The 12168-nt window shown below is 44.7% G+C and overlaps 1 protein-coding gene across 1 annotated transcript in view; it reads left to right on the forward strand.

Annotated features, from left to right (window-relative positions):
- Window positions 1-387: 387 nt before the first annotated feature.
- Window positions 388-12168, forward strand: part of Zmat3 (zinc finger matrin-type 3) — a 33320-nt gene continuing 21539 nt past the window's right edge. Inside the window, exons 1-2 of the mRNA XM_027392026.2 lie at window positions 388-580; window positions 4239-4565. Of these exons, the coding sequence (XP_027247827.1) occupies window positions 4296-4565 (270 nt within the window). The 5' untranslated portion in view covers window positions 388-580; window positions 4239-4295. The remainder of the gene's footprint in view (window positions 581-4238; window positions 4566-12168) is intronic.

Here is a 12168-nt window from a genome sequence, read left to right on the forward strand (position 1 = left end):
GGTCTGTGAGGTCCTGCAGGTGAGGCTGCAAGGGTCAGGAGGAAGTGTCCTCGGTCTCTCGCCGCCGCCTCGTGCAGGTGAGCGCAGGTCCTCAGTGCGGGTTCTGCAGCCCTGTGAGGCCTGGACCGCACTGCTTCCCTACATCCCTGGGCGGAGGCGCAGGGAATGTGTTTCGAGGTCCCAGATGAGAATTTACGCCCTCCTACTAGGTTGTGCCAGGCTTCTGTCCGCACCGTTTTCAGGGTAGGCTGAGGCAGCCCCGCGGAGCCATGTGTGCCTGGCTAGTGTACCCTCTCTCATTGCCGTCCCGCACCTGCCCCGCGTCCCGGGTTTGCAGGAGCGGCCGCTGCCCATGCACATGCGCAGTGGCGCCGCCGGGAGCCCAGCCTCCGCCTCCGCCGCCTCCCGGTTCCGCAGTCACTTCCTGCAGCTGTTTCCCTGTGGCTCCGCTCCGACCGACTTTTGACAGTCAACCTCCAGCAGCGGAGGGGCCGGACGGCGGCGGCGAGCGCACAAAGTGGTCGTGGAGCCTGGTAGCGGCGCACAGGGTTGGCGGGGCGGCTGCGGCCTGCCGGTTCCGGTGAGTGCGGAGAGCGGGTCCTCGCCGCGGCGTCCGTGTGCGCGTGTCAGCTTCGCCCGCCTGCCCGCGGCGTCCGGCGGGCCATCGAGTCCGATCCCGCAGCCGCCTCAGCGACTCGGTGCTACCCGGCAGCATCCTCGCAGGACCGGAGTGCGTGTGTGCGCGCCCAGCCCTGGAATGGCACACGCGGGGGCGATGCTGCAGGGGCGCAGCTTTGAGTCCTAGGCGATGAGCTTGGGTCACCACGGCCTCCTCTTCGTCTCAGCCTCCTTCTGTGATGTAAAACAGCCTCTGGGGCTGGTTTTTTTCTGCCTGCCGCGTTCTGGTGACCTCTGAGTAAGGTTGTCTCTTTCTCTTCTCCAGAATACCCAGGGACAGCCTTCCCTACTTTATGCGGACGCCAGGAACCTGTTCCTGGATTTTCTTCTTTTCCCTGGGTCCATTTCTGCCAAGGGGAGGGCTGTTTGCAATATAGCCCGAGAGGAGTAGGCCCCAGCCAAGCCATGGAAACCTGTGCTGTGGTCATTCATTTCCCTTGAACCTGTACATGGTGGAGCTGTGATGTTTCTTTAGTATCTTTCCAGTTCCCTTTCAAATTAGGACACCAAGCCCTGTGCATCCTTCATGTATGCCATTGCATGCGTCCAATCGGATGGATTTTTAAGATCTGAGAAGTATTTTTATAACAGCTTCTAAATTAGTCTCTTAAATTAATGCAGCAGTTTGAACGTGTTCCGAGTGTTTTGGGTCTCCGTGTTTCATTTTGTGCATTCACTGACGCTTTGGTTTTATTTATATATTACCCAAATGTAATACCTGTTGTGATTGTCGCCTGTAGATTTTTTTTTTATGAGAGGGGACTAGCCTTATGTTGATTATTAAATATAACAGCAGCATTTTTGAGATCTCTACTATTTCTTTGAACATTATGAAGATAAAATGTAGTAATGGGTTAAGCCTGCACTGTAAACACCTCCCACCCCACCCCCACCGGGGTTTTGCTCTGGGATTAGGCCTTTTGTGCCTCTGTCTTGAGGAGGGAGGGCCTTGCTTCTGTTGGAAAGCCATTTGTCACAGTGGGGGCAACGCATGCTGGGGTTTCCTCAGGTGGGAGTGAGTGTGCAAGAAACAAGCCCAGGCATGTCTGGCTGTAGGCTGATTGAGTTCTCTGTGTATTGCTGATTTTCTTTATTTGGATGTTTTGGTACCCTGCTCTGTCTGTCCGCTCACCGTGACCAAACAACATCGATGGCCTAACAGAATCTATATGACAAGTTAGTGAATGACAAGGTCAATAATGACTGAATCGTTAAACTATTTTAAAAGATGGTTTTATTTCTTTAGTTTCATTACCCACCTCCGTAATATCCATAATCATTTTTGCTTTTTGGATGCCTTTTATTTAGTTGGGAGAAATAATATTGTTTCAGAGAAACTTATCGTTTAAATGTTCCAAATCTGCATCACTTTTCTTTGTGTCTCCAGAGATATGGACAGTTTTCTAGCTATTACCATTAATAAAAAGTACTGTTAAATTCTACGACTAATCATCTATTCATCTTGCTCTGAACTATATGACTTCCCAGTCAGTGGCTTCACCTCACTGTGTGTTTACCAAATGTGCTAAATAGACTTTTACTTTTTAAAGTTTCCTTGAGTCATTTTAGTAAACCTGTTACTGCCCTATCCTACACATCTTCATCTCAGAGGGAAATCAGACCTCAGCAGCTGAAGACACCACATTCTATTGACCAAGAAAGGTTTTAACAATACCAAGAGTGGAGGGAAGTGTAGACTTTGAAATGAAGATTCTAATTTAAATATTAGAATCTGGAAACCTCAAAGGGTGTTTGCTGTGGTGGTCAAAACTAAAAGAGGCCATCTGATTGGTCAGAACTAAAAGATGCCATCTGACTGGGGGTGGGGTGGGGCAGGAGGAATCACAGATAAAGTTGAAGAGGGAATGGGACATAGTGGGTCTTTTCTGAGGACAACAGAATAGAGAGTGCCTTGGTTTCTTTTTTGTTGCTATGATAAAATATCCTGACAAAAGCCATTTAAGGGGGAAAGGATTTATTTATTTTGTGGTACTGTTTAAGGCACAGTTACCATAGTGGGGTAGTCTAGGCAGCAGGAGCCTGAGACAGCTGGTCACACTATCATGGTAGGCTGTCTCATGGGGTCCACAGTCAGGACAGCAATGGGAGTGTTCAGTTCTATCTCCTTTTGATGCCATCCAGGACCATGCAGTGGTACTACACACTTTCGGGGTGGGTCTGCCCTCCTCAACCTAATTAAGAAAATCCCTTATAGGCATGCCCACAGCCAGTCTAATCTGGATCACCCCTCACTGAGACTCCATCTCTAGGTAATTCCAGACCCTGTCAGGTTGACAATTGAAATTATAACCATCACTGAGTGAATCCTTATTTAAGAAGAAAGGGGAATGATACAAACGGCCTAAAAGTCACCACAGTCCTGATGGAGAGAAGATATTTTGATTTTACAAAGGCTGTATGGAATAGAGTCACCATCCCAAGGCCTTTAGGCAATGCCCTGAGTAGGGTTGAGGGGGTGCTGAGAAGGCTGGCCTGGGTGTGGAGTGTGGTGTTTTTGGCACCAAACAGGTGGTTGTGTTCGGTGGAGGACGTGGGTGTAGTGTTGCCAGATTATCCTTTCATTGCTAGCTTCTGTGAAGCTTTTGATTTTCAAATATTGACAACTAATTCAACTTAAAAACAAAAGCAAAACAAAACTCTCTTCCAAACAGCACATTATGCCATCTGAGGTCCACAGGCTGCTTCTGTCAACTCTACCTTGCAGAGCCTAACTATTTGTTGGTTGCTCTGAAAGAGATTTGATGTTGCCCTCTCCTAGGTTATGCTTTTAAGATCTGATAGGTGGCTGGGTGTGGCTGGGCAGGACTGTAATTCTAGCACTTGGTATGTGGAGACAGAAAGATCAAGAGTAACACAGCAAATTTAAGGCCATCCGTGGCTATGTGAGACCCTGTCTTAAAAACAACAACAATAAAAACAAAAAAACAAAACAGTGGCTGGTGATGTGGCTCAGTGGGTAAAGTTCTTGCTATGCCTCCTAGGTATACACATGTGTACTGGTGGAAGAATTGCTTGTGCCGTGGTGTACATACATACTCATACAGTAAAAACAAATAAGACAAAAATACCTAAAAGAAAAGAAGGGATTCTTCAAAGAGATGATAATCTTTTCCACTCTGTGAGATCCTTTGGGTGGAAGTTTCTTGCCTTTGGGTTTTCTCTTGTTTGTTTGTTTTTGGTTATGCATATTACCATCAAGAGTATTTCAGCATTTCAGACGGGAGGGGTTTGGATGACCTTTGATGTCGAATCCCAGCCATGTGACTTTTCAGCTTAATTGGACATGGATGCAATGCTGCTAATGCCTATGGCCAGAGGGATGGCATTTGGAACTGAGCCCAGCAAAATAAAAGCAAATCTCAAAGCTATTCTCAGGGGAAAACCTTATGTTAGTGGGATAACCAGGCAGGGAAAGTCGGCTAAGCTAAGGCTAAGGAGAGATGCCCTAACAGTGGGTTTGGAGAGGAGAAAGACTTTGGTATCATTTCTATGTCATACTGCTGAGATCTCATTTTCATTTCCTTCCCTGATTGCTTTAGGTTTGAAGACTCCACCCCTCATCATCCACTGGATTATGCCTGTGGCTTTCCTGCCTGATGATTCTCTTGCAGCAGGCTGGGCTTCCTCCACCTAAGCGGCCCTCAACCTCTCCTCCTATGTCAGTGGCTGCCAGGTCCACAAGGACCTTGCAGCTTCCACCACAGAAGCCTTTTGGGCAGGAGGCATCCTTGCCTCTGGCAGGGGAAGAGGAGTTAACTAAGGGAGAGGAGCCAGACTCTGCCCTGGAGGAGCTGTGTAAGCCCCTCTTCTGCAAACTCTGCAATGTCACCTTGAACTCTGCTCAGCAAGCCCAGGCACACTATCAGGTAAGAAGGAAAGGAAAACAGCTGTCAGTGGGGTGAGCTTTCTGGGTGCTGTTTGGTTAGATGGTGTCTTAGGGCTTCTATTGCTGTGAAGAGAAATCATGACCACGAAAACTCTTACAAAGGACAACATTTAACTGGCTTATAGTTCAGAGGTTTAGTCCATTATTGTCTTGGTGGGAAGCATGGTGGCATGTCTGCAGGTAGACATGGTGCTGGAGAGATAGCTGAGAGTTCTACATCTGGATCAGCAGGAAGCACAATGCCAGGAGGGCCTCAAAGCGTCTGGGACCTCAAAGCCCACTCCCAGTGACACACTTCCTCCAACAAAGCAACACCTACTCCAGCAAGGCCACACCTCCCAATAATGACATTCCCTTTTGAGCCTGTGGGGCCATTTTCATTCAGACCACCCCAGATGGTATCGGTTGGGTGAGCATTTGTGGGCTGGTTGGTTGGTTAGATGGTGTCAGTGGGGCGAGCATTTTGGGTGTTGGGTGGAGAAGTTGACAATGGGGTGCATGTCTTGGGCACTGTTTGGCTATAAACTGCCTCTCCAGGTATGGCCAGTTGAGCTTGGAAAACTCAGAAGAGGTAGAGAATAAGTACATGTTTCACACAGTGGGTTCTGCCCATGGTTCCAAGGAGGAATGTACTACATTAATTCAGTATAAAATTGTTCTGAAGTTTGTACTATTTTATCATTTCCAGACCACCTATCACACGACTTTTCCTATGCACCCTTTTATAGCTGAGGCAAATTCAGGTATCTTTTTGTAAGGAAGTATTCAGTTACTAAGTTTTACCTTCATTATAAGCATACCTTAGTTTCTTTTAAGTCTTCTGAGCAAACTGATACTGAATATTTAAGGTTTAAAGCATTAATCTCTATGTAGACTAGCTTGTGGAAAAGGCGTATTGCCTAAGAATAAATGGGGAGCTAAGATAAGATATAGGGTTTTGTTTTTAAATTTTTATTTTATTTTTAGTTATGTGTTTTTGTGTGTATGCACATGTGCGTGTGGGTATGTTCAGAAGCCAGAAGAGGATCTTGTATTCCTTGAAGTTGGAGTTGCAGGTGGTTGTGAGCCACCTGATAACCTGATACTGGTGCTTGGAAGCAAACACCAGTCCTCTGCAGAATTGCAAACACTCTTAACTGCTGAGACATCTCTTTCCTGGTATTTCTTTTTATTTTATGCTGTTGTCTGTGTACAATTTGATATTTTTCCTTTTGGAGAAGAGAGACCTGGAAACAGAAACCTTCTTTGAATGGAGGTTATCTCCTGGACAACTGTTGATTTAGTTTTTATCACTGCTAAGATCACATGGCAGAAAGCTGTTAGTTATAAAGTGTGTCTTCTTGCCTGAAATTATACTTTTCCATTGCAACCTTCGCTGCTTCCAGATTGACCTGTCTGAGGTGTCAGAGAATGAAGAAAAGACAGACATCATTTAGAAAAGCTGGGATCCAGTGGGCGGTGATCTCTGATGGGACTGCATCAGAATGCAGTGGCCAGGAAACTCAGCATTATAGCAGGACAAGGAAGAGGCAGGTTAGCTACTCTTGGGAGGGGTACTCCATGAGGGAGCAGTCTCAGGCTGCAGTCATCATTGTGCTGATTCTTTCTGCACACCCTGCAAACATTAGTTCTCACATTCAGAGGAATACAGAGGCCTTGCCTTGCCATTCCCATTCCCATGAGTCTGAGGCACTAGGCCCTTGACATACCTGTGCTTGTGTCAATAAGACATACTTACTTGGGAGTTCATCAGCTCCTCATACTTTTCTCCAGTTCTAGGTTTTTGCTTACTTTTGTTTTGATCCTAAAGACTGGTAATGGAATACTGTGTCTTGCCTTATAAATATTTCCTTGGGAAGAAAAGGTCTGTTGCTCTGCCTTGCTCACGTGTGTCTGCTGCCAGCAGCAGAGCAGAAATCATTGCAGCATGTCTCAGCACAACCTTGTATAATCAAGGCTTCTGTGTTTCTTCTCCATTTTCTTCCCAAGTTCTTTCTTTCATCCCTGTGTGCTGCTCCCCATGATCATGGCCAGATCCTGGGGGCTGCTTTCCCTGTTTTCTGTTCAGGTGGAATCTGTTATGATGACCCGTCTCAAACAGATAAAAATGTAGCTCACCTCTGTATTGATTGCTGTCAGATGTTCTGTTTTTCGTAAAGAGTCACTTGCAAAAATCAAGGATGAGTTGGATAGTTGAGATTTTTAGTTCTCTGAAACCCTTTCTAGATTTTTATTGGGCATACACTTGCTTTTTGCCTTCTGTATTTTTAGGGAAAATGAGGCATTATTTGATTTTAAATGTGTTTGTGTGGGTTATACTTTTACTTCAGGTTTCTTTTGTAACTCTTGTGTCTACACTGTGATAGAAGCTTTTGGTTTTTCACAGAGAATTCAGTTTGATGGAAAAAATAAATCGTTGGATTTAGGCTTAAACTGCTAATGAAATCAACCTTTTAAAAACATACATATTTATGTGTTTGCTCTAAACGTTTTAGTTGATAAGATTTGTAAATTATTCCTGTTCCCTCCGTGATGCAGTGAGTAAATAAACTAGAAATTAAAAAAATGAGAAAAAATTCCCAGTAATAAAAATTTTAAGTGGGAAAGTTGGGAGAGAAGTACAGCCTGTTGCAGAGCAGAAGCCAAGTAGTCAAACATGAGGGAAAAAAGAGGAGAGAAGCAGCAGGAGGGTATGGCGGGTGCAGAACCTTCCCAGCACCTGTATTATGGAGGAGGGCAGGGGAGTAGGAAGCCAAGGAAACCCTCAGCTGCTTAGTGACTTTGAGGTTATCCTGGACTACATGAGACCCTGTATCATATCACACCCACCCACCCCCTCCCGCAATACTCCTCCAAAGAAAGTAGAGCCTAATTTTAAAAAATGAGATGTTTGGGCATGACAATACATATTTCTAAGTTAGCTGAGAAGCAAAGATTTGAATGAGACTAATGTTACTGGTGGTTGTTTGTGTGTCTGTGTCAGAGTGTGGAAGAGGACAAATCTTTGAAGTGAACTGTGGATTGTACGTGCATGGTGCATGTGTTTGTACATGTTCCTGTGTATGGGTGCACATGCGTGTGACTATATTTGGAGGGCACAGGTCCATGTTGGATATCTTCTTAAATCACTCTCTATTATATTTTGAGATAGGTTCTCTTACCATACTCAGAGCTCATTGATTTGCCTAGGGTGTTAAGCCAGTGAAAGCTCCAGGGATCTGCCTGTCTTTCTGCCTTCTCAGGGCTAGCCTGGTCTACACAGCAAGTTCTAGACTAGCCAGAGCTACTTAGTGAGATCCCCCATCTCAAAAACAAGCAAACAGAAACTAAATGTGTATGCTAGGGATCCGAACTCAGGTCCTCCTGCTTACGCACCAAAGGCTTTACTGACTGAACCGTCTCTCCAGTGTTTGAGATTTGGATTCTATAAGAGAGGTAGTCAGCATGAGAGTGAATCAAAGAATATGTAATTAGAGTATGGTCATTTGGAACAGAGAAGAATATGACCCAACATGGAAGAAAACCATAGCTTGGAGCCAGGAATGGTGGGACCTGTATCTCTAGCATTTGGGAGGTCAAGGTTGAAGGAGCTGCAGTTCAAGACATTCTTGCTACATAGTAGCCAGGAACTCCTGAGCATTCTGGAGTACTTGAGCCCCTCCCTGTTCACATAAACAAAAATGTCGGACTGGAAGTGAGTTGGTCTCCATGGGTGGTGATGAAGGAAAGCTCTCAGAGGCGAGGGTGACACCAGTGAGGGAGGACCCACTAAACTCTAGTGGCAGGTTGAGAAGCTGTGAGTGCTGACTGGTAAAACCAATGGTGTGTGAAGAAGAAAGGAGATGGCAGATGTAAAGCTTTACTTCAAGATGAAAAACCTGCTTTGTGATTGTTATTTCAGGGTGAAATCGTGGGCATACAGCTGTTATTTCAGTGACACGTTTGTAAGTGGAAAGGCCCTGTGTGAATGCACAATTCACTCTCTGAATTACCTAACCCTCTTTAGTGAGCTAATGCAGTTGAAATCGAAGTTTCATATTGCTCAGTATGGTAAACAGCCATTGTTAATGGGAGTCTAACTGTATCACATTCCAGTACTCAGGATATAGTGGCGATTGCTCTGTAACTACTCCCATCAGCCTCAACGCCATCTCTCCTGGCATCTTGATGCTCCTAATCAGGGGCTGCCTTCTCGAGCCATGGGTGGTCATCACAGATGGTTTATACCCCAGGCTTTTAGCCCAGTCATTTAGCTTTGAAGCAGCCTCAGCTGAGTCATTTAGTTTTTAACGAGGCTATCTAATTTTTCAGTTTTAAAATTATGGCTTTGGTTATAACTTAATTTAAAATCAAAATTTTGGAAGAGAAATGAGTTTTCATTTTATTGAATTTGTCTTCATGCTCAGATTACTTAGTGCAGGCCTGGCATGAAGAAATATAATGGGATTTCCTCAGCATAAATACCCAGAGGAAGAGCTGTGTTGAGGAGGAGAGGAATCAAAAGTACTTTTATATTTGTGTTTGTGTATGGGGCAACTCAGGTTATCAGACTTTATCTGCTGAGCCATCTTGCAGGCCACATTAAAAAAAAAAAGCAAATCACACAAATAAAGTTTACTAAGTGTCCACCTTGAAATTTAAAAATGTACATGCTAATTTGCATATTCATGTGAAAAAGGACTAGGTAGTTACACTGGAATTTATATCATAAATGTAGACAGTGCTCGGTATCCAGATGAGTGTCATATTAGTTACGTTGATGAGAGAAACTAAGAGTGGTTTTAGACCTGTGATGCCAAATGCAGTGGCCTCCAGTCATCATAAACAGAATGTGGACTGGGGAGACTGCACAGTGGGTAAAGCGCTGTGCCGATCCCAGGCCCCCACATAAAGTTGGGTGTGGCTCTCACCTGTAACTCCAGCCAGCCGTGGGGCTAAAAGAGTGGGAAGGGAGGAGAGGAGACTGGAGGATGCCAGGGACTTGATGCCCAGCCAGTCTAGCCAAAAGATCGAGGTCCAGATTTAGCAAGACCCTACATCAACAATAAGGTGGAGAGCAACAGAGGAAGACACACTTTGCATCAGCTGGCTTCTGCATGCTCAAGAATGTATACACACTGTTATTGGCTCTTCCTGTATATATTAAAATAGCAGCAAATTTCCCTTTAGTCTTTCCTCTTAGCCTTTTTTCTTCCCTCTGCTATTTTCAGAGTTTGGCCTGGTGTAATTGAACCATAAAAGGTCTTCATTTCCCATTCATTCTCAGCCTGCGGTGTTTTGGTTCCCATTACAGTGTTCCGTAGATTTAGATACAGTTTAAAATCAACTGTCCAGATTTGCATGGATGTCAGTATTTCTAATCTCAGCTTATTTTTAAATTAAAAGTCAACTTCATTATTTTATGTGTACATACATATGTGCTCTGGCTGCATGTATATTTGTGTACTATGTGTTTGCCTAGTGACTCCCGAGGTCAGAAGAGGATTCAGGATCCCCTAGGACTGGAGTTACAGAGGAGTGTGAATCACTGTGTGGGTGCTGAGGACCATACCTGGGTCCTCTGCAAGAGCAAGCACTCCTAATGCTGAGCCAACTCTCCAGCCCTCAGCTAATTTTTATGTTTGCAAATTTTTCTTATCCAAACGAACTAGGAATAGTCAAAATACCCTTTGGGTTTGGGGTGGGTTTGTACATTTTCATAAGTTGTCTAGGCACTTTGGAATCCATACAAGATCTGGGCTAGAATCCTGACTCCATTGCTTTAAGAGAGAAGAAAACCTTTTTGTATTCAACATCTGTGAAGCACATGCCATTATTATTTTCCCTTGCAGGATTGTGAGAATTGAGTATTTTATGTTAGTTAATACTGATTGGTTGAGATGTATTCCTGTTTTTAGAGTGTTTTGGTTTAATGTTTTTATTGCTGCAATAAAACACCACGACCAAAGTAACGGGGTGGGAGAAGGTTTATTTCAGCCTACCACTCTCAGGTTACATTCCATTGCTGAGGTTAATCAGGATAGGAACTGAAGCAGAGACTATGGAGGAATGCTGCTTATTGGCTTGATCCAGTGGCCACTTGGTTTGCTTTCTTATACCTTATATGTCCCAGCATCATCTGCAAAGGGTGGTACCACCCTTAGTTGGGTGGGTCCTTCTGTCAATCATTAATCAAGAAAATTTACTACAGACTTCTCTACAGGCCAATCTTCTGAAGGCATTTTCTCAATGAAGAGTCCCTCTTCCCATGTAGTCGAGGTTGTGTCAAGTTGACAAAACCAACCAGCACAATTGACCACTTGTGATTTAACACACAAGTGCATCACTTATTAAAACATACCCTGTCTTTCCTTATTCATCCTTATGATCTCATATTAATATCATAATGTTAAGTCCCTCAGTCTTCAAAATTTTCAGTACTTTAAAGATCTATGTTTTCTTTAAAAATTTATCATCTCTTAAAAGTTCAAAGTCTCTCAAATATCTAAAGGCTTTTTGAAATGGACCTCATAGCTGTAGGTTCCTGAAAAGCAGGGGGAAAAAAGTTAAATAATTTCTTTCCCTAAAAGGAAAGAACCAGGGCACAGTTAACATTCAAAACCAAAGCAAGACTGAAGTCTGACAGTGTGAATGAATCTCAGTGCCCGACATCTGGGACTCATGGTCTTCTAGGTTCGTAGGGCCTCAGCAGCTCCAGCTCTTTGGCTCTGCTGTCCACAACACATAGAGCTTGTCTCACAGACTCAGGCATGCTCCACTCCATAGCTGCTATTGTAATTTTAAAAAGCTGCATTCGAGAGAAAGACTATGTGACAGAGCTTTGGTGGAATGTTTTTTGTTTTTTGTTTTTTTAATTGGGGGAAAGTGAATGGAAAAAGGAGGGAGGGAGGAAGGGAGACTGGCCTCTAGGGACAGGATTGGCGGAAAAGAAGAGCGAGGCAGAAGGAGGGGGAGGGGGAGAGAGAGAGATACACACAGAGAGACAGAGAGAGACAGACAGAGAAAGAAAGATAGGAGGTGGGTAGGGCCCTTTTAAAAGGGAATGTAGTGAATGTGCACAGGTGGTGCTCTTGTGGCTGTAGCCGAGGGTGTATCCTGTCAGAACCCCAAGGGCAGGCCAGTACGGATGCCTGAATACTAACATCTGCTGCTGCTGTTAGTGGGCCTCCCATGGTACTGGTATCTCAAAAGTGCTAGTGTTTCCACTGGAGCTGGCCTGCACTTTCACCAATAGCCTCTCCTTGGCTCTCTTCAGGGACTTTGACTCTGCCATATGGTGACACACCTCAGCTTCTCTTCATGATCCCTTCAATCCTGGGGCTTGTGCTACAACTGAGGCCTCTCCTTATCTCACACAGTACCAAGCCTCAGCTATTCCCTGTGACCCCTCCATGCCTTCAAAACTAGTACCACCTGAGAAACTTACACATTACCAAGTTAGACTGTCAGTGCAAGGTACAGCCTCGCTCCCTCTAGACTACAGTTTGTGTGTGTGGACTCTGAGGAAACACTCCTCAGAAGACTTTCACTTCGGTAGTTCTGGTATCCTGTTAATCACAGCCGATTCTTCAGCTACAGCTGAC

Source organism: Cricetulus griseus (assembly GCF_003668045.3).
Source record: "Cricetulus griseus strain 17A/GY chromosome 1 unlocalized genomic scaffold, alternate assembly CriGri-PICRH-1.0 chr1_0, whole genome shotgun sequence".
NCBI classification, from domain to species: Eukaryota; Metazoa; Chordata; class Mammalia; order Rodentia; family Cricetidae; genus Cricetulus; species Cricetulus griseus.